General features: G+C 39.9%; 1 protein-coding gene across 1 annotated transcript in view; it reads left to right on the forward strand.

The window, feature by feature from the left end:
• Positions 1-22,017, forward strand: part of GUCY1A2 (guanylate cyclase 1 soluble subunit alpha 2) — a 174,406-nt gene that overhangs the window by 11,385 nt on the left and 141,004 nt on the right. Inside the window, exons 2-4 of the mRNA XM_074816150.1 lie at positions 4,689-4,750; positions 8,521-8,642; positions 20,451-21,169. Of these exons, the coding sequence (XP_074672251.1) occupies positions 4,689-4,750; positions 8,521-8,642; positions 20,451-21,169 (903 nt within the window). The remainder of the gene's footprint in view (positions 1-4,688; positions 4,751-8,520; positions 8,643-20,450; positions 21,170-22,017) is intronic.

The following is a 22,017-nucleotide window of genomic DNA, read 5'->3' on the forward strand; positions in this document are numbered from 1 at the left end:
TGTTGATCTTCACGGACCCTTTGACACTCTCCTCAATGCACAAGAACAGTTCATTTGCTGAAATGCTAAAAAAGTTGTCTACAGAACTTGGGCGCAGGGTTGGAATGCCCTGGAGAGATATTGAGGTATTATCTGAGTGTGCAGGAATGGAGATGGGAAAGCCTCCCAGTTATGGCAATCAGGCAAGGTACTTGATGACTAGGAAAAGGTAAACATCACGCCCAGCATCAAGAAAGACAAGGAGGATCCAGGGAACTACAGACCAATCAGCCTGACTTCAGTACTTGGGAAGGTTATGGAGCAAATCCTTTTGGAAGCCTTTTCTTAGCACAAAAAAGGACAAGAAGATGGTGATTGGGAACAGCCAGGACAAAGTTTACCCCTTTATTCCCTTTAACACCCTTTTGATTTCTGTAATGAGATGATTATCTCAAGGGACAAAGGATATTGTCTACCTTGACTTTAGGAAAGTCTTTGGCATGGTCTCCTTTAGTGTCATAACAGCCAAATTGGTGAGATACGGACTGCTTAAGTGTATGGTATATTTGGTGGAATAGTAACTGGACTTTAGGGCTCAGAAGGTAGCCATCTGAGTCACAAAGTCGAATTAACAACCAGTTACCTCTGCATATCCCTCAGGGATTGATACTGGGGCCAGCAGAGGACTACCAGGATGGTCGGGGATGGAGCACATGACAGCTGAGGAGAGGCTCAGGGAGATGCATCCATTCAGCTTTTAAGAAGAGGCAGCTTTGAGGATATCTTGTTGCAGTCTACAGCTACCTGATCAGGGTGTGCAGAGAAGATGGAGCCAGACTTTTCACAGGGGTGCACAGTGGAAGGATGAGAGGCAACAAAGCTGGGAGATGGGAAGTTTCAAATCGGTATTAAGAAAAAAAAAAAAAGTTGTCATGAGTGTGTTCAGACACTGGCACAGGTTTCCCAGAGAGGTTGTGGGATTGTTGTCCTTGGAGACACTCAAAACTTGTCTGGAGAAGGACCTGAGCAACCAGTTGTAACTCTGAGCAGGTGGTTGGACTAGAAGACCTCCAGAGGTTCCTTCAAACCTGTATAATCATACATTGATTATAATCATACATTGATTTGGTGATTTTTTACAATTTATTCTGACATATTAAGGCTTAACTATGGCCTGATACCTGGATTCAGAACTAATTCAGGGAAATTCTATGGCTTCCTCCATGCAAAAGTCTGAATATCTTCAGTGTTGCCTTTTACCTTATATATCATCATTCCAGATGAAGCTTGGGTATGATCTGGTATGGTAATTCTTGGATTAATGTATAGTTAACAATAGCAATACTAGCATGTTGTAATTTGATTTGCCCTTAGAAACATGAACTGATGTGACTTATTCCTTTTGTAATGCATACCAAATATTAGTAAATCATTATAATCAAAATGAACTTTTAAAATTTACTGGTTTAGGTAATAGTTGCTATTTTACATTTATATTAAACCTTTCATGGTCATGAAGCTTTAAAACCTCTTCAGTAGATAAGCACCACTGGGTACCTGCCATGGCACAAACTTACATTGCTGTGGAGGAGGTGTATTGTTACAGGCTGTCTTTTATCCTCCTGAATGGCAGAATGATGCTTCTTGGAGAGGTGATATGTGTCATGCTACGAGGAGAGGGTTTAGCTATTTTGCCTCCATCCAGTCTTGCCATTGGGTGCAGAAAAGAGGTGGAAATGTTTTCCTTCCCACTCTCTCTCTCATGGGCAATGCATAGTCAGTAGTGGAAGAAGTAGTACACCAAACTACCCTTGTAGGCAGCTATAAGCAGGTGTCATATCTCTTCTTTCTGTTTTGTTTAGTCATGGCTATAGTTACAGAATTACATCTATAGCAAAATGACATTCACCAGCAGTGAAATACAGCAAACTGAGAAGATGAGCACAGTGGCTTTTTAACCATGCACAGTGACATGCTGTAATAATTCTTGTCAGAAATCAAGAGTGAGTTTGTGACTCCTCAGGTCAGTTTTCATACTGGCTCTGAGCACATTACATAGAGCTCTGTTTATGACCAGTGTTTTAATCATAAATCCTATTTTTTGTCTGTACATAATTTCTAAGGTTTGATAGGAGATGCCAGTGAAAAGGGGTATGAGTTCATGGGATTGTATTAAATTGTCTGACAACAGCTAGGCAGCTGATTTAGCTTTCAGAAGACACAGTTAACATGGGCTATTTTTTTCCTTCAGCACTGCAGGAGAAGGGAGGTCTACTGACGAAATAAGCTCAGGACTTGGAGGTTGCTTGTGTGGTCAAATCTTGAGGTATTCAGAAGGTTTTTTCCCTGGGTAAGGAGTGCAATATCTGTGTGTTAGGCATGAGAAAGGCAAAGACAATCAGTGGAGGATTGCTCAGGTGTCATAAGCTGCAAAACTTCCTGAGAAGACAAAAATCTATTTTCCTTCCTCTCTGCTGTGGTACCAGATATTGCTGCCTTCCATACCCTTGCTGTAAAAGCACTTTGGGAGAACCAGAAGGGAGATTTAACAATCAAACATTTCTACCATTCCCTATTTTGTGTCAGAGGAGTTGCTGGTGCAGTACTAATGTTGTGTGTGTAGGGAATGAGACTGAGGGAAATGCTGTATGGAGATGGGAGATGGCAGCTGTCCGGACCTCTTTGCTTAAAGCCATTTTGCTTTGCTTCATTGCTAGTCTGGGAAAATACATCTTTTCTATATGTGAAGAATGGATTTTTCTGCCTGCTGAGCACAGGAAAGCTTCTGAATCTCTGTGAAAACGTGCCATGAAATATATTTGTAGCTCATCGGGCCTAAGGACTTCAACACCTGCTGTACCACTGAGAAGAGGAAAGTTTTTTGATATGTGATGGTTTCATTCATATGGTGCTTCCATTGTGTTTTACAAGAGAACATATAACTTCTAATGCCTTTTAACACAGGAAACTTAGCTCCCACAGAGATCAACTGAAACAGAATTAACAAAAAACCCCCTTGTTTCAAGGTTTACATCTATTTTGAGTTGATTTTTGTTCATAGAATCAATAGAATACTTTGGGTTGGAAGGGACCTTTAAAGGTCATCTAGTCCAACCACTCAGCAAATGAGCAGGGACATCTTCAACTAGATCAGGTTGCTCAGAGCCTCGTCCAGCCTGGCCTTGAATGTTTCCAGGGATGGGGCATCTACCACATCTCTGGGCAACCTGTTCCAGTGTTTCATTGTAAAGAATTGTAAAGAATTTCTTGTTTATATATAGTCTGAATCTACTGTCTTTTAATTTAAAACCATTAACCCTTGTCCTATCGCTACAGGTCCTGCTAAAAATTTTGTCCCCTTCTTTCTTGTAAGCCCCCTTACGCACTTGTTAAGTGCACGCATTTCTACACATTTTAATTCAACGGGGCAGACACATTCTTATAGTTTGGTATTAAAATAAATGTTTACAGTTGTCCAAACCTCGTGCAGCCTGGTATACACTTTTTCATTCCCACTGTCCACAAAACAGATACCTCCTTCTGCAAACTCAGGAGCAAGAGTAGGGAGAAAGCTCAGCTCTCGAACTGCTGAATTTGTACAGCAGAAGCAAAATTTGAGACTTTCAAAGGTGATGGTGGTTTTAGAATGAAATTCGTCTAATTAAGCGGCATTTAAACTATTACTTCCCAAAACAATTAGGTGTCTTTTCCAAAAGATAGGGAAATACTAAATATCTCAACATGTCTGCTGCTGCAAGTCTGATCAAAATATCCCCGTGTGCCTCTGATACAGAAGGAAGGCTTATAAATTCCAGTTGCGTACCTTTGTCTGACCTCTGGCACCAGGACAAAATGGACAGATGAAAAACCTCAGATTTGGTACAAACTAGTCATTTTAGAAGAATGATGTTTTGCCGTAAGTGACTTGGAAAATTCAAAAGAGAATGACATGATTTTCACATTTGCTTTATTTACCCAAAGATCTCTCATGAATTAATTCAAAATAATAAGAAAAGCCTCAGCAGCAGCAGTAGTAAGGAAAATAAAAATATGTATGCACATATGTATTTTGGTGAACACTGTAGTAGTAGTAGTGATGCAAATAAACACATATATGCACATATGTAGTTTGGTGAACAACTATTAAATCAAATAGCATAGAAATGCTTGAAGCATGTCATGATTTTCTTTTGATGAACTTGAGTTTCCTGATAATTTAAAAGATGACTGGAGGGTCATAGCTTTTCAAGAAAGTAAGCCAAAATAAATTGCATCTTTATAATATTTTTTAGTACAAAATGTTCTAGGGACCATGCAAAGTTTAAAAACCCAATGCTTTTTCCTAGTGGTACTTTCATCACAAAATAATAGCATTTTCTTGCAGACTATTTGAAATTAATAATTTTAAATTAATAATTGGTAAGTGATAGTTTTTGAGAGCTAATAGTGAAGTGTCTCCTTTGTTAGGCACAACTAGTCTTGAAAGCAGTATTAATTACTAAACTACACACTAAAATTAATTCCTGTTTAAATGGTGAAGTAACATACAAGGAATGAATAATATTTCATATGCATTGTTGAGATGGGCATCTGGCAGGTAGAAGATCAAGAGGCGTAAAACTGGAGAAAAATAGTGTGTTAAAAGATCTGTTAATTTAACTGTACTATACTTCCCTAATCTTACATTTTTTAAAATTATTCTTCCGTAGCCTCAGACCATTCGGCAAACTCTTCAAAGGACATTGCAGTATTTTGAGCATCAAGTTATTGGGTAAGTGTTTATGTGAGGTAGTGAAAGGTGCATGGTAATGTTTTGCTCTATGCTTCCCAAGTCACTGACTTGCGTGACAACCTTTTTAATTTTTCTCTCAAATTCTTAGAGATGCTCTGCAATAACTCTACATACTGTGGATGTTGATGATAAACTGCTGTCCAGTCCTGCTTCCATGCAATCCCATCAGAGCATGACTGCTCCATTAACAGTAATGTTTCCTATATAAGGAGAACAGGGAATCTTTCTGTAAAAGTATAAGATCTATTCCAATTTGCCCTTCACAGAGCTTGCTGAGAATGCTGGAGAAGTTTTTATGCTATGACCTGACGTCCAAATCTTGCAAAATCCTGCATCAATGTTTGTTACATACATATATGGTCGCATACTTTCAGGTTTTTGCAGAAGCAAGGCTGAAAGCCACCTCCCAAGAATTTATGAGATTATGAGATAGTTTCAAATCTCTGAGCACTGTAGGAAATTGTCCTTGCCTGTTTCTCAATGTTTGGTTAAAATTCACAGGGAGCCCTAACTTGGTGGGTGATATCAGCAATATTAGCAGTCTGGCAGGCACCTGAGGGCATCGAGGGAGCCATTCTTGGCAGGTAGTTGTGATGTCTGCTGTGGGGCAGGCAGGGGGAGAAGCCTTCTGGCTGCTGATTTTTTTCAGTTGCTGAAAAAATTGCTTGAAGTCTCACATTAGGAGACTTCAGAGGATGATACAGCGCCTTGAGGAAAGCATGTGTGCAATAACAATGCAGCTTTTTATTTATCGCCACATGTGGCTTAGATGTAGGTTTAAAACCAGGACACTCTGAAAACCGGTAATTCATGTGACTTATGATATACTGACTAAGTTTTTTGAACATCAGTATGAGTTGGTTAAAGTATCATCTGCACTAGCGGATGTCCTATATTTGTCCTGTCCCATGATATTTACTGTTGGTACACGCTGTGGTGGGTTGACCTTGGCAAGCTGCCAGACCCCTACACAGCTGCTGTGCTCTCGTAATTATTCCCCCTCCTCAACAGGACAGGGGGAGAAAATAAGATGAAAAAACCTTGTGGGTTGAGATAAAGACACTCCTGAGAACTCTACCTCCTGAGTGGTGCAGGAGGATGGGGGTTTTGGTCAGTCCGTAACAGCTTCTCTCTGCTGCTCCATCCTCCTCATGCTGTTGCCCTGCTCTGGCACAGGCTTTCCACAGACTGCAGCTTCCTTCAGGGCATGTCCACCTCCTCCAGCATGGGGTCCTCCACGGGCTACAGGTGGAGATCTGCTCCACCATTAACCTCCATGGGCTGCAGGGGCACAGCCTGCCTCACCAGGGGCTGCATCGCGGGCTGCAGGGGAATCTCTGCTCTGGCGCCTGGAGCACCTCCTCCTCCTCCTTCTTCACTGACCTGGGTGTTCACAGGGCTGTTTCTGTCAGTTCTCCTCACGCCTCACACCTCCATGAGGTGTTTTGCTCTTTCTTAAATTCATTTTTCCAGAGGCGCCACGTACTTGGCTGAGGGGAGAAGCTGTGCCCTGTGGTGGGGCCGTTGGAACCGGCTGGAACCAGCTGTGCCCAGCACAGGGCAGCCCCAGCCTCTCCTCACAGAGGCCCCTGCAGCCCCCCCTGCCAGCACCTGGGCACTGACACCTGATGCAATGTGAATGTTCATCAAATCTCCCATCCAGGTCAAGATAGAATCAAAGAAACATAGAATTTAGGTTGGAAAAGACCTTTAAGATCATTGAGTCCAACCACTAACCTAGCACTGCCAAGTCCACCACTAAACCATGTCCCTAAGCACCACATCTACACCTCTTTTAAATACCTCCAGGGATGGTGACAAACACTTCCCTGGGCAGCCTCTTCCAGTGCTTGATAACCCTTTCAGTGAAGAAATAATATCTAATCTAAACCTCCCCTGGTACAAGTTGAGGCTGTTTCCTCTTGTCTTATTGCTTGTTGCCTGGAAAAAGAGACTGACACCTTGCTACAACCTCCTTTCAGGTAGTTGTAAGAGAAAGATAAGGCCTCCCCTCAGCCTCCTTTTCTCCAGGCTAAACAACCCCGGTTCCCTCAGCCATTCCTCATAAGACTTGGTCTCTAGACCCCCAGCTTCGTTGCCCTTCTCTGGACACGCCCCAGCTCGTAAATGTCTTTCTTGTAGTGAGGGGCCCAAAACTCAACACACTGTTCAAGGTGCAGCCTCACCAGTGCTGAGTACAGGGGGACAATCACTTCACTAGTCCTGGTGGCCACACTATTTCTGATACAAGCCAGGATGCTGTTGGCCTTCTTGGCCACCTGGGCACACTGCTGGCTCATATTCAGCCGGCTGTCGGCCAATGCCCCCAGGTCCTTTTCCATGAGGCAGCTTTCCAGCTACTCTCCCCCAAGCCTGTAGGGTTGCATGGTGTTGTTGTGACCCAAGTGCAGGACCCAGCACTGAGCCTTGTTGAACCTCAAGATCAGAGGTGAAGAGTGGCCGTGGTGTCATTGAGGGAGTCGGTGACACTGGCTGAAGAGGCCTGGCCTCCTGGAGTGACGGTGGGGCTGGGCCGTGACTTCGGGCTGTGGGTCAGCTTGGACAGTGTGTCAGGATGTGGCCTTCTGCCAAGCACATGGCCTGCCATCGCTGGAAATCTGGAAGGTGGTACAGACCATGCAGCTCACTGCAGAACGCACCTTAAGTAATATGAGCCCACTCTTCCCAATATGCTTTACTCCACGTGGAGAACCAGTTTCCCTCTTGGGGGGTAACCTGATGCACAGCTCTGAATCCTTTCTAGTCTTTTTCCACAGGTGCTGGCAACCCAGGTGCCGAGGTTTTGCAGACTTACCCAGATGAAGAGTCTAATCCTTGAAACTGCTATTCATGATTTATGAAGTATAAACAAAGTATGAGCACATAACAAAACTGTTAATAAAATACTCATTAGAAAAGCTTTTCTCTGTTCATTGAGCTAAATCGATTGCATATTTTGCCAAGTGCATTATCACTCTGCTCCAATATTTTCTTCACTTGTATTCCCTCTTCTGTTCTCATTATCACCTGCATAAAGCTTTGTTTTAAACATAGTCTCAGCTTCTGTTCTGTTTCTGTTGAACTAAGGAAAAACAATCCAGCAAGCCAACTCAAATAGCATAATTTAGATGGTAGCTGCTTTCTTGCTGGTCAGACCATAGCTCTGTGCCTTTCATCGGTGGTGTAATTCTTTTTAATTTTTCTTTAAGAGGTTACAACACAAACTTTATTCTTGATAGCATAGTGAATTTCAGCTTGACATCCTTCTTTCTGCTGAGATCTTTTCAGAAGATAATTCACAAAGAAAGCTAGGTTTTATACTTGCAGTGATAATGTAATGTGATGTGGAAGATATATTATTCTTATTAGATACTTTCATTGCCTTATAAACATTTTGCTTGTACAACTTTGTTATAGACAATGCTCCAGTTGGAATGATGTATGTCAGATATGTATGATACCCTTCCCTCATGCTTCAGCCCTTTGGTACTGTTTTTTTCTTACGTCTTCATTCTCATTACAGGTGATATTCCAGATTCTAGTATAATACTTGAGATACCCAGGCTACTAATAGAATGTCATCTGTGTGTGATAATGCATGAATGGAAAGGAGGTGATGGAGGGGAGAAGAGGGCGGAGACAAGGGAGGCTAAAGGCATCTTTTACCACCACTTCTGAAAGACATTTGTTGACATTGCGTTTGTATAAGGAGGTGCTATAACTTTTTTACTTTTTTTTTTTAACTGTAGTTACAGGGATGCAGAGAAGAACTTTCACAATATATCAAACAGATGCTCATATACAGACTGCTCTGGCAATGAAGAAACTGAAGATGTCTCAGGAATTCTCCAGTGTACGGCTAATGTACTTGGTATGTATTTTATTTGTTTCCTTTGCCTGGAGCAGAGATGGCTTTGAGAGGACCTAACAGCAGCCCCCAGTGCCTATGGGGAGGTCCTCAGGAGAGCGACCTGGGCTCTTCACAGTGGTGCAGCATGGGAGGGCAAGAGACAGCAGGTCTAAGGTGAAACAGCAGATGTTCAGATTGGGTATTTTTTCCCATAATGACAGTCAGACAAAGGCAGGTGGCCCTTCTTTGGGCAACCTGTGTGCAGTCTCTGCCCTTGGAGGTTCCTAACCCCAACTGGGTAAAGCCATGAGCAACATAGCCTGAATGACCAGGCAACTCATGGGGTCTTTTCTAGCTTGAAAGCAGCTCTGATTCTGGCCCAACTGACATGAAGCCGCTGTTGATACCATGATGACATTTTTACTAGTTGAGTACTGAGCTTTTTTTTCTGAACTTCTGTATAGTACTCACAACACTTGGGGTTGTACTTTGTAATGTTGAAACCCTTTTTTGCTCTTCCATTTGAGGTCTTGGTAGGCTGCTGAAGTTAGGGTAGAAGGCATGAAAGATGGCTCTCTGGTTCATAATAAGTTTACTTTCAGTTGGTAATACACAGTATAAACCTGTTACATTTTTATGGGATTATGCAGTTAGAGAGACTTTCTTCAACAGGAGGCACAACACTGAAATCTGACCTTACATGATAATTAAAGACGTGATTTACCTTCCATGTCAGGGGAATGTGGTAAGGTGATACTCTGCCCACATTGCAATCTGGACTATTGTATCCTGCTAACTTAAAATCCTTTTGGAGGTATATGCATTGCATGTCTGTCTTTTCTATCTCAAACTGTTAAACAGACTTGGTACGGTCTGTAAAATAGCTGACATGTTCTAGTTGAGAGATGACTCTGTTTTCACTGACATTCAGAATTTTTTGGTGTCAAGTACCTTATTCTGCAAGGTGCTAGGTGCTGTCAGGGAGGTTCTCAGTGCCTTTAACTGCTGCTGGGAAGAGGTGGTACTTGGCATTTTGCACAGTTGGTCATGGAGAGAATTTAAAACAAATTAAATTGTAAATATGTCTAGTATTAGTTACTTCTTTTTTGTTTGCATTTTAAAATAATTGAATGCTAACTCTCCGAAACAAATGCTGCGAGTGAGGAAGGACTCATGCAAAGCAAAAACTTTTCATGTTATCACATGCATATTAATATTATAAAAAAACAAATTAGACAGTCAGTACTTATTTCACCATGACAGTATGTGTCCTAAGAAATAGTTATGAATGTTTTTTCATCTTCAGAGTGCTTTTAAATCAATATGTTAGTCTTGGGCCCCTAGCATGGCCGAGTAATGTGCAGCTTTTTTTTTCAGTGCATGTGTGTCGGGCAGATTGGACTGTTGGGATCCCTGTGTAGGGATAGCATCTAGACATTACTGTCTTGGGTAATTGTTAAAGTGGACTTTGTTGAAAATAAGTTTTCAGAGACTTACTCTTGGAGAGTAAGTACCTTTTAAAGAATGAATTTGAGTTCATAGCAAAACAAAATTTCAATGTGAGTAAAACACTGAGATAATTTAAAAGCAGTACTTCTTTCCTTCTTATCTGGGCCAGGAAGATAAAGGAATGAGCAGTAAAATCAGCTTTTTTGTTTTAATTGCAGATCCTATCACAACAAGTAAATAATTAATGGACCTGTGTAGTTAATTCTCACATACACAGTTATTTTTCTGGTTGAATAAGGATTAGTGAGAGCTGTTTCTATGCAAGAAGGACATAACCGTTGGGGTGTGTACCTAGAGCAACTGGCATTGCTGAGACAGGAGACAATAATGAATCTGACTGTGATGCAGGCAAGAGAAACTGTTGAACCAAATCTGGCTCTCAGTTTATTTATATAGGAACAGGGACTTGATGTCTAGGGCTGGAAGAAAGTGTTTTCTTAAAGGTGCTTGGAAGCAACTTCCTGCTCTCCTACCTTAGATACTGCCAACATGATTCCCCTCTCCTGACTCTCTAACTGCCTCTAAAGTAGTCATTTGGCATTCCTTATTCATCAGAAGACAGCAAATGCTGAGATCATTAGTAAGCTTGGAAGATTGTGAGCAGATGCTTTGCACCATGGTCCTGGTCCTTACACTGCTCACAGGAAAGTGATGACTGCAAGCTGTATGCTCAGCTCGATGCATGTGATTTATCATGTATGAATATGGGAATTTTTTTCCTGTCAAGTCATCACTAAAGTGTGACACCATCTTCCCGCAGTGGAAGGACCTGATTATCCTTGTCTCCTTGCTGAGCTGCTCCTGCTACAAGTCAACAGAACTCTTCCTGCTTTAATCCACAGTAATTAAGGGAGCCACATCCATCGTGCTCACAATGCTGTAAACCATGTCTGATACCAGATCAGTGGCAGAGCTTTTCTTTGTGGTGACAGCTTCTGAGGCTGGAATATTTAATTTAACTTTGTAAACTTTCCAAAATAGTCCAGACAGCTTTGCGATGGACTCTGCTTTCTTTAATTGGTGCATGCACACTTTGACAGTGTCCTTCATAAGCATATAGAATCAAAGAACCATAGAAACATTCAGGTTGGAAAAGACCTTTAAGATCATCGAGTTCAACTGTAAGCCTAACACTGCCAAATCCCACTAAACCATGTTCCTAAGCACCACATCTACATGTCTTTCAAATACCTCCAAGAATGGTGACTCAACCATTTCCCTGGGCAGCCTCTTCCAATGCTTGACAATGCTTTCAGTGAAAAATTTTTTCCTAATATTCAATTTAAACCTCCCTTGGTGCAACTTGCAGCCCTTTCCTCGCATCCTGTCACTTGTTACTTGGGAGAAGAGACCGACACCTACCTGGCTACAACCTCCTTTCAGGTAGTTGTAGAGACTGATGAGGTCTCCCCTCAGCCTCCTTTTCTCCAGGCTAAACAACCCCAGTTCCCTCAGCTGCTCCTCATAAGACTTGTGCTCTAGACCCTTCACCAGCTTCGTTGCCCTTCTCTGGACACGCTCCAGCCCCTCAATGTCTTTCTTGTAGTGAGGGGCCCAAAACTGAACACAGTATTTGAAGTGCGGCCTCACCAGTGCTGAGTACAGGGGATGATCACTTCACTAGTCCTATCATCCAAAGGAAAAACAAGTGACAGTATATTGGAAGTTGGGAAAAAGAGAAGAGAAATCCTAGCTTCGAAGGGAGCCTTTATAAATTTCCTAGTTGAAAATAAAGTATTTCAAAGAATAAGCCTTCATGACCTGTCTCCTGCTTATCTTTTGGGCAGACATTCCAAGCAGGTCTGTGCTACTGAGCTTTATGAAGCAACAGAAAATGCCCAGTTTTCATTTTTCAACCCCACTGTGTACTTCTGATAGATCACATGATGTTTCTCACATCCCAGATGCACAAAACTAGATAAAAATTGTACAGCCTTCACCTCACCTCTTCCAAACACTTTTTTCAAACACTGCACACGATTAACATAGTCTTTATGGACGTGAACTATTTTTCCCTCTTATGTCAGTCCTTCACAAAAAAACCCAAAGGGTGTTTCATGAAGGGAGTTACCTGTTTTCCTTTAAATGGTACCAGTATTTCCTTTGGAGTGTCTTTGCATCTTGCTGAGGAACTCTGTAATCTGTCATAACTTTGATAGTAAAACTAATGAAAAGTAGCCTAAATTCATCAGTACGTATAAAAAAATCTGTTGTGCAAAATTTGCAAAGCAGAAGTAGATGTTCATACCCAGTCTTTAATGACATGGAATGACTTTTGTCTTTGAAAGCCTATTTGTGCATTAGACTACAATATCCAAATTGTATGTACTGTGGTACCATGCCCTATGTGCTGCATAATTAACACTTGCCACACCTTGGGCACACAGCCTGAAGTTACAAATGCACTTGTATCAGATAATTGTTTCATCAAGGAGGCCTGGAGAAATAATTGCACCTGACTTTCCATTGCTTAAGATACAGAAAAACATTCTCTTCCATTTTTTTTTTATTCAAGAAATTTATTTGTACAACAGAGTTCTTCTTCATCTGTTACAAAAATTTGGCTCCTAAAATCTTACTACAATTACCTCATTTTCCTTAAAAAATGCACACCATACATCAGTGGCTGCTAAGTCAGCTCTGCATGTGGACTCGTGTATTGCAGGATTTTTTTCTGTTAGGCATTCTTAACTTACAGGTGAAAAATAATGCACGTCCTCTTGATTTTTCTTTTGAGAGTGATGTGAGGACTTTGTATCTGTCATTTCTAAGTGAATATGTTTCAGGGCATCTTCCTTTTGGAGGATGATATGACACAGTGGTGAGGATTCCCAAATCCCCCAGTGATAAGTTACGTGGAATCCCAGCCCAGACACCTGTCCTGTCAGGGAGAGATAAATCATGTTTCTGGATTCAGCCTTCCCAAGACACTTAGGAGGAGGTGGAATCCATCGTTGGTGTAGGGGTTTAGAGAGCTCTTGCTCTGGGTGACATTTGCTTGTCACCACCGAAGATATGTGCTGTAGGCTGCTTTATATAGAACAGATCACTTCATGCCTAAATATATCTTGCAGGGCTGTTCCTTCATTTAGTGCAAAGGGCATAGTTCTATAAAAGTCATTTGTTCTCTGTACATTTGTCAAAGTTGCAGATCTGTGTTTCCTTTATGAAACGAAGAAAATCTCAGCTCTTACTCATATGCTGTAGTTAAGGAGCAATAAATTTGGGATCATTCTGGTAACTATTAAATAAATAATAACAGCACATCACTGCTGAGAAATGCTACATTTGAAGAGGCCAGAAATACATTGAAAAGGAGATGTTAGGACAGATCTTAGCCTACCCTGAGATTAGACCAGGTGATGTAGCTGGAAAAGTTGGACAAAGGTTTGTCACACTGACTGAGAACTATTAATGCTTATATATTGAAAATACATAAATTGCTACCATTTTTCCTTTGAGCTAAGAACTGCAGATAGTCATTAGGCTGCAACTAATTTAGGATACACAGCCTGATTTATAATTAAGGTTGTTGGTTTACAAGTGGCATAAAAGGAAATGTTACATGGCCCAGAGGACTGGCAATACTAATGGATTTTAATATTACTTGGAACTCTATCCGGGGTGGGGGGTCTAAGCTATATGCACAGGATTCTATTATTTAGCAGATGTTACAGCGCACTGGTAATACAAAAGTAATCTGAACAAAAATCACATAATTCATGTGATTTCAAAACTGAGATGAATACATCTAAATTAGAAAAGGACAAATGTTTATACCAAATGGCCTTAGTCGTCCCACTCTTCTCAAATCAGAGCTATTTATTGTTGGAAAGCAGATGAACTACCAGTAGATAGTGAGCAGTTTGAAGTTATAATGTACAATAACATCTTGTAGAAGTCTATTTATAAAGTAGAAGACATTCTGGCAGTGATTCACTAACTAAATGTAGGTGTTTGCAGTTATTTTAGGTGCTGTGGGGTATCTTGTGTGGCCTCTGTCAAACCTTCAAAAACGTGTAGGTCTCCCTTAAGTCCTGTATCATGGCAGATATAACTATCTGTTAGTTCTTTTGTAGATGTCTTGGATGCCTAATGAAGGCTAAGTAGCATTAGATTTCTATATTTATTCAGTTGAATTGAGCCCTTTATATATGTGAGGAATTATGAGAGATGATTTTGCATTTCATGGGAAGAATTTTCACATTTCATTACAACCTTATTCTTTCCAAGAAGTGAAGTTCTGCTCCCTATGTCAATTCAAAGACATATATGCTTATTTTAATGCAAAAGCAGATGAAAAAACTCTGTTCTGATTGCTGTTTGATTTTGAGTTAACATGAAACAAACTGGATCTGCCTTATTTTTAGGAGTTGCCAACCTAGTGATTGCAGTTTTCATTTAATAAACGCTGTGCAAATTTAAGAAGTGAGGTTTCTGAGATGTGATGGGGAGGCATAAAATGATGATAGTCTTGCTCAGACAGCTTGACTTTTGCCTGCAGAATTGGCTGCTACTGAAAGAACTGTATGGGGAAAAAAAAAGAACATTGCCTGTTAGCTGAGCTTCCTGTGTCAGCAGTTTGGAGCAGAATCTTTCACATGTATGGTGAGCACAGGTGATCAGGCCCTCAAGGTGGTAATTACAATGATACTTCTAAGCATCATTTGTCAGAGGAGACCCTCACTTTAACAAGGAAAGAAAACACTTCATTAAAATTGGATAAAACAAGTATTATAGGTGAACAAGTGTGAGGAATTCTTTCTAACAACAATTCTCATTTTTATTTTATGAAAACTTGAAAGATATGCAGACCCTGTATGGCACTGTAAGAGAATTGTAGTACCAATTTTACAGTTGTGTCAAAACCATATATAAAGGCATAAAATTATGTTATTGTATTTATGTAAAAACCATTAAAAGGGGTAATATAAAAATGCTATCTGGATTCCCAGGTTGATAAAAATTCACTATCATAATGAAGTAAGATCAAAGTCCTTTATACAGTAATTAGATACTGGTACTAGCTCATTTACAAGCCAAATGATTCAGCTAATGTACCTTCAGCATTAACCTGTACACATCAAAACCTTTTTTACTGAGAGAATAAATGTTGCTCTTCCTACCATCTTAAATTATGCTTTGGAATTCTGAACTGCCACCTGGCTTTCTGTCCAAAAGACTGTTTAAGGAAAAGATCTTATTCACACCAAAAAGCTGATAATCCAAAAACATTTAAGATATATTTTCTGTAATTGAATGTGGCAAATTCTGCTTCCATACCCAGTATGAGTTCTGGAATTGCATATTGAATTGCCCCATCCCCTTAATATTTGACATTTACAGATTCTTAATGGGTATCCCAGAAAAAAAGGTATTTTTCTATGCCAAAGGAATCAGATGCTGGCCACTCTGCAACTACTGTCTCCATGATTTACTTTAAGGAAGAACTGGATGGCTTGTAACTGCTTCTGCATGCTCTGCAAGTTAATGGATTACTTTGACATTTTTGTTACATCATTTGTTTCTGAAGAGCCTGTGATTTGAGATTTTCTTTATGGGAACAGACTCCTATCTAATTTCTCCACTTAGTAATGTACAAAATACTTAGAAATACCGTATTAGTTCCATGAGGTTTTGTAGTGGGTTCGCAGTTTAGAGGAACTGCTGAAAAGAAAATGAATAAAGGCCTTTTACTAGCATGTTATTACAGGATGAAGTCATCTATTTCTGCTCCAGTTCAGTGAAATACTTAATTTGTACTTTGAGCCTATGCTTAAAGACTTTGGTAATTTTGGATGTGGCTCACAAGTATAGGATCTGTTCTCTAAACGCCTTTGAGACACATTTTCAAAGAATAATAATAGACCTTATATAGTACTTTTGTCATAGATCCCAAAGTGCTTTGTAGTGGAGGCCCATAGCAATATTTTCATTCTACGGTTGCTTTGCCTCAGTTTCCTTCTACAATGTGTATATTTAATTTCTCTCCAGTATGGGCTAGAATAAAAATGGCATTGTAAGAAAAAGCAACAAAAATAAACTACAAAGGAAAAAAAAATTAATGTTAAGAGATGTGATTTGTCCTCTCAAAAAAGTGGATTAAGTGATAGGAGCACAGTAGATAACTTTCCAAGAGAAAGGCAAATTGAGACTGATTCATTTTTAGAATTTCATTCAGTGTATCAGTAGAAGATTGGTAAATAGCAGAAGCTCAAAATAACAACTGACTTCACTTGGGCAACAGTACAGAGTGTCGGGATGAATTTTGGTTTGTTTCGTATCTTGGTAAAACTAAGGAAGGCTTCTTTGTACTGACTGATGCAAGCTAGTGACCATTAGAAAGCCCTGTCTGTGGTTGTCGGAGTCATGCATGAGGTGATATGGGAATGCAGTGGCCTCTGCATTTGGAAGTGCTGGGCATGCATACAGATCTCAAATATCTTTTTTCTGGGCAGCTGGATGAAAATTTTGATTAGAGGTCCATAGTGAAAAAGAAAGAATGGAAATGCCAGCTTTTCATAAGCAAATCATCAATTTTGATGAAGTTGATTCACGTTTTCAGTGCCATCTACAATTTGAATTATTCTATTGTAAAAATCAAAATGAAAAAATGAAGATGCAGAGAGAGAACTTAATGTGAGATGAGTTTGAAGAGATTAGGCTGTGTTATGTAGATGTATAACCTCAAGGTGTTAAAGATTATTTTGAAGATTTTATTTGTCTTTTCTCAAAATAAAAGAAAAAAAAAAGGAAATACTGGATATTTTGGAGTTGTAAATCATGCCAAATGTAACTTTTGAAGATAATAATTAGCCTGTGGAAGTCTCCAAATGTAGTAAAGTATGCACTATAGAGACAGTGAGTTCTGGAAATTTTTTAACAAGGAGGTTTTTCTATATGTAATAAAACTATCTCCCAATCTGGTATTTCCATCCATGTCAGTGAACAAGCAAACATTTACTGTAGCAGTTAGGGAGGAGCTTCCTCAAAACCATGTTTTTTCATGATTTTCCATCAGATTTTACAGTTTTTCTATAGCATCTGATACCAATCACTGCTGAGACAGGGTTTCAGAGCAGATGAATCTGATGCGGTCTGACATTTTCTCTCCTTGTGATGATGATGGTCATTCTGATTGTCTCTTGAAAGCTGAAAGTATAAAGAAAGGGGTAGGGAGAAAATCCCCAGAAGATATTCAAAAGACTGGGACCATTTATATGGTAGTAAATGAAAAGGTTATGATGAAATATTATACAGAGTTAATGTTAGGTAAGTGTGTACTTCTGTTCATCATTTGTTTCAATAGGAGAGGCAGGAATAAGTCAATAAAAATACAGAATAAGTATTTTGTGCAGCTTCACACAACCACATCACTGAATCCAAAAGCTTTGTAGAAACACAGAAAAACATAGTTTGTGTTTGTATAATAGGAATTTAAATAAAGGTTTTTGTTTTAAAGAAAAAACACCCCGCTTCAAGCAAAATTGACCTCTTCTTGGTGTGGCTTAGGAAGAAACTTCCCTGATAGGTACATTATAATTATTTGTTTTAGAAGGTTGTTTGATTTTGTTTAATTTTCTCGGTGTCACGTAGTGTCTATTATTAGAGAGAAAATCCTCGACTAAGACAGGTCAGCATTTTGGTTCAACTTGGACATACCCATTTTCCTACTCTGAGCTAACCTAATTTTCTGCTGGTGCTGTATGTAACTCAATTCAAAGCTAAAATGTTTTTAAAAGTAGTGGCACATCCTTGAGCCAGGTCACTGAACTGAATTTCATAGTATAATACATGTTGCTTGGAGCCAATAGGTTGTGTCCAGATTGAACAGCCAGTCCTACAGTGCGAATGACAAGACCAGTCTAAGACAGTCAGCAAAACCTTAGCCCAAATACTAAGATACAACTCCTGTTAATGATAATGAGACGAGGCTTCCCTATATAGCAGTAAAGTGCATGAGTGATCAGTTCTGCATACCCTATTTTCAGTTAGTGGTAGCAGGGCAACTGGCTGTTTTACTGGTCGTTTGGGGCAGCTTTGTGGGTGTTACATAGTTCTGTAACAGTATTTGGTCATTTGTACAAATAGCCTAGGGGTTTCTGATACGGTCCTGTTCCCATACTTTCAAGGCCTCTGCAATCTTACAGCCTTGTGTGCCCTTGCTAGACTTCTTGCTTTCACACATAGACTTCTAAAGCTACTCACAGTTCACTCTACAGAACAATGAGATTTAAAAGTATGCATATGTGTTTGTGTATACACATTAATATGATAATTTCTTAGCTACTTGCTATTAATATCCAATTATGACAATGTTATCGGTATGGGTTAGAATTTAATTATTTTTAGGTTATAGTGAGTATTTTTATGGACGATATTACAATACTGTTATGCAGACATAGTGGTAATGAATCAGGAATTGGCACACTGTCCCCTGAGTCAGGATATTAGGGGGCATTGTGTACCAGAGGTACTTTCTTCTGGCTTAGCTGCAGATCTGACCATCTGTGGTCATAAAAGGTCCTGGGAATATTTTTGTAATAACCTAGTTCAGTGACCAAATTTGATTATGAGTAATGGCATTTGAATGAACTTTCCCAAATTATTACTATTACCTCTTTTATAAAATATGCTTTGTCATGTTGTCATGTTGTCCTGTTTATATATATAATTTTATGCATTTTAATCTGCTATTAACCATATCGAAGGTCCAAACAAAACTATCATTGCAGATAGTTTGCAAAGCTGTGGAACGCTCAGATTCCTTGTGAATATTGATCATTATAACTATGCCTGTATGCATAGGCTGTTCAGACGCTGCCTTAAGATGATCAAAGGTTATTGTCTGAAAGGTTATTGTCCCTTGTTACACCTCTTGGGCATGAAAGTCACTAATGACACTGTTCTTTCAAATTTAAAAGCCTGCAAGCAATCTAACCAAACAATGAGTAGTTCAGTGATCCACTGGGATCTTATTAATGTTATAAAGCATGCTGAATACGTATTAAAATAAAGGGCCTGTTGTGCCCTTCGGAAATAAATAGCTGCCCTTCATTTCTGTTAGAGTTCACAATAAATTTTAAGGTGTTTGACTAGTTGACTGAATTATGGTTTGATTTGATTTCAGTACACTGAAGGAAGTATGTTGTTAATTCCTACATTAATTTCCGTTGAAGGGAAATTATTGCTGGATATTTGTAATTCACATACAACTGATTCATACTTCTTTTTCTTCTATTACAGCTTAGAACAATACAAACATACCCGATTAATTTTGTAACTATTAAGTGATATAGGGATTATATACAGGTGAAATTTAACAGAGCATGTCTTCTCTAAAGTAAGACAGAGGAAAATGTTTAATAATAATCTCAAAATGATTTTTTCCTAGGTTATCCTTAAAATGGTATTCGAAACTGGAGTAAGATTTGATGCACATTTGTATCCAGGAGCTTCCATCACTCATATTTTTTCATCCCTTCAGCAATACCAGCCTTATCACCACTGTAAATCAAAACGTTTTGAATTTCTGTGATGGAGACTTGAAGTGACATTGTGAGATACCACAGAGCTGTCCCATTTACTAGCAGTTTAGATCGCTCTAAGAGGCAGGGTTTTTTTTAAAGATGGGTGAGTGTAGAAGCCTAAAATGGAGAGGCTTTGCTCTCCTTTGCAGACAACAAAAAAGAATTATTCCTTTGCTATCTGGCAGTGCCCAATAGCTATAATGAGAAAAGTATTTTGTCTGAAAGAAAACCCAAACCCCACAACTCCCCTCACCCAGCTACTAAAGTGTCATCTGACTGCAGGGCTTTACATTACTTATTGAAAGCCAAAGGCATGACTTTGAGTCTCAGTAGCTTATTCTTCAAGCTGGTAAGAGCTGGATCCCTCACAAAGGCAGTTGAACAAAGGGGCTATAAAAGCAGAAGACTCATTTGTGGCTAGATCAACAATGGAAGGGATGCACCCATGGCTGGGTGCATTCACACAGTGGCCTGCATGTGACATGCAAAAGTCAGAAAAATGATAGTGTATCCTGGCTTCCAGCAGGGCAAAGGAGACAGGCAAGTGTAAATCCAACAAGTAGCAGACTGGGACAGCAAGCTGAAAGCATGAGAACTTAAAATGACAGGCAAAAATGGCTTCTAGGATTATTCCCAACCACCAGAAAAAACAGAAGTCCTATAGGGAAGGTATCAAGTGGAAAAACCACTCTCACTGACTTGGAAAATACTGGGCAACTAGAGAACAAGGGGAAAATGTGACACAGTAGCAATACTATGTTGTTGATATAAGTGTCTCATTGTTCTACAGGTTTGAAGTTTGAGGAAATGCAAGAAAGGTTTGGAGAGGAATTCTTCAATATCTGCTTTGATGAGAATGAAAGAGTTCTTCGAGCTGTAGGCGGGACCCTTCAAGACTTCTTCAATGGCTTTGATGCTTTGCTGGAGCACATTAGAACTTCATTTGGAAGACAGGCCACCCTCGAATCCCCTTCTTTCCTATGCAAAGAGCTCCCTGAAGGCAATCTCATGCTTCATTACTTTCACCCACATCAGATTGTGGGATTTGCAATGACAGGAATGATAAAGGCAGCAGCAAAGAAGATTTACCGCTTGGAAGTGGAAGTAGAACAGGTCACTAATGATAAGTTGTGTTCAGAGGGGACAAACCCAGGTAACTGCAGTTGTCTGACCTTCCTTATCAAAGAACATGAAAATGCAAATATCACAAAAGCACTTCCGCCGGGAACTTCCCAGTCCCCCTTAGACCTGCGGATTAGCATCAGCACCTTCTGCAGAGCCTTCCCCTTTCACCTGATGTTTGATCCAAACATGCTGGTTCTCCAGCTTGGAGAAGGTCTTAGGAAGCAGCTCAGATGTGACACTCATAAAACTCTGAAATTCCAAGACTGCTTCGACATAGTTTCTCCTAAAATCAGTGCCACATTTGAACGAGTTCTCCTGAGATTATCTACTCCCTTTGTCATTCGGACCAAACTTGAGGATTCTGGCTCTGAAAATAAAGATAAGGTAAGAACATTATTTTGGAAGGGGATGGATGTATATGTGTGTGATGGGAGAGGATTATTTATTCAGAGAGAAGCAGATCAAGTCCTGTGTACTCTGGAAAGCTCACTTATGACTTGCAAACAGGGGCTAAGTGGTATTCCCCAGCCAAGTGAATATTTTCATAAATTATTTGTAAGCTTTGCCTGTGATGTTGTAGCAAATCGTGACATTGCCATTCAGAAAATTCTGCGCTGTGAAGTTGAATAGTGCAGCTTAAATCAAAAGGCTGAGGAATTTTACAAAATGCCTAGATCTAATCCTTAATTTCACTCCAGCTATATTATGATAACAATAATAGTTATTAAGCCATTTACTAGGGAATAGCTTTCAGTATGTTTTCTGAAAGACTCACTGCAGGGTTCACACTGCCTCTTTATTATATCCTACTTCCCTGTTTTGAAACGCTGCTTTCCTCTGTGTCTCTTCTTATCTCTCACCCCGCACTCAAGGGAACCAGAGCTGTAAGTGGTACCAAGTATCACTTAAGCCAGTTTTAATGCTTTCCAGTCATTTAAATAGGCACTTGTCCTCCTACACTGCCTCTTCTGTCAGTGTTTTTGAAGAGAGCTACTAGTGAGCCCTATGTTGAGTTCAGTGCATCCCAGGTGAGTCAGGTGAGAACATGTCTTCAGGAGTGGACCTCTCCAAACACTTGCTGTAGTTTGTCTCATTGCATATGCTTAAATGATGGGAAGGCTTTTTGGCATGGAGTTGGGTTCCAGCTTTATGCACTGAAGTACTTGTAATGCTTACACTGAAAGCTTGTGTGTGGGTGCCTTGAAAATACCACTGCCCTAAGTGAAGGAATT

The sequence above is a fragment of the Strix aluco genome, chromosome 2 (genome assembly GCF_031877795.1).
Source record: "Strix aluco isolate bStrAlu1 chromosome 2, bStrAlu1.hap1, whole genome shotgun sequence".
Classification (NCBI taxonomy): Eukaryota; Metazoa; Chordata; class Aves; order Strigiformes; family Strigidae; genus Strix; species Strix aluco.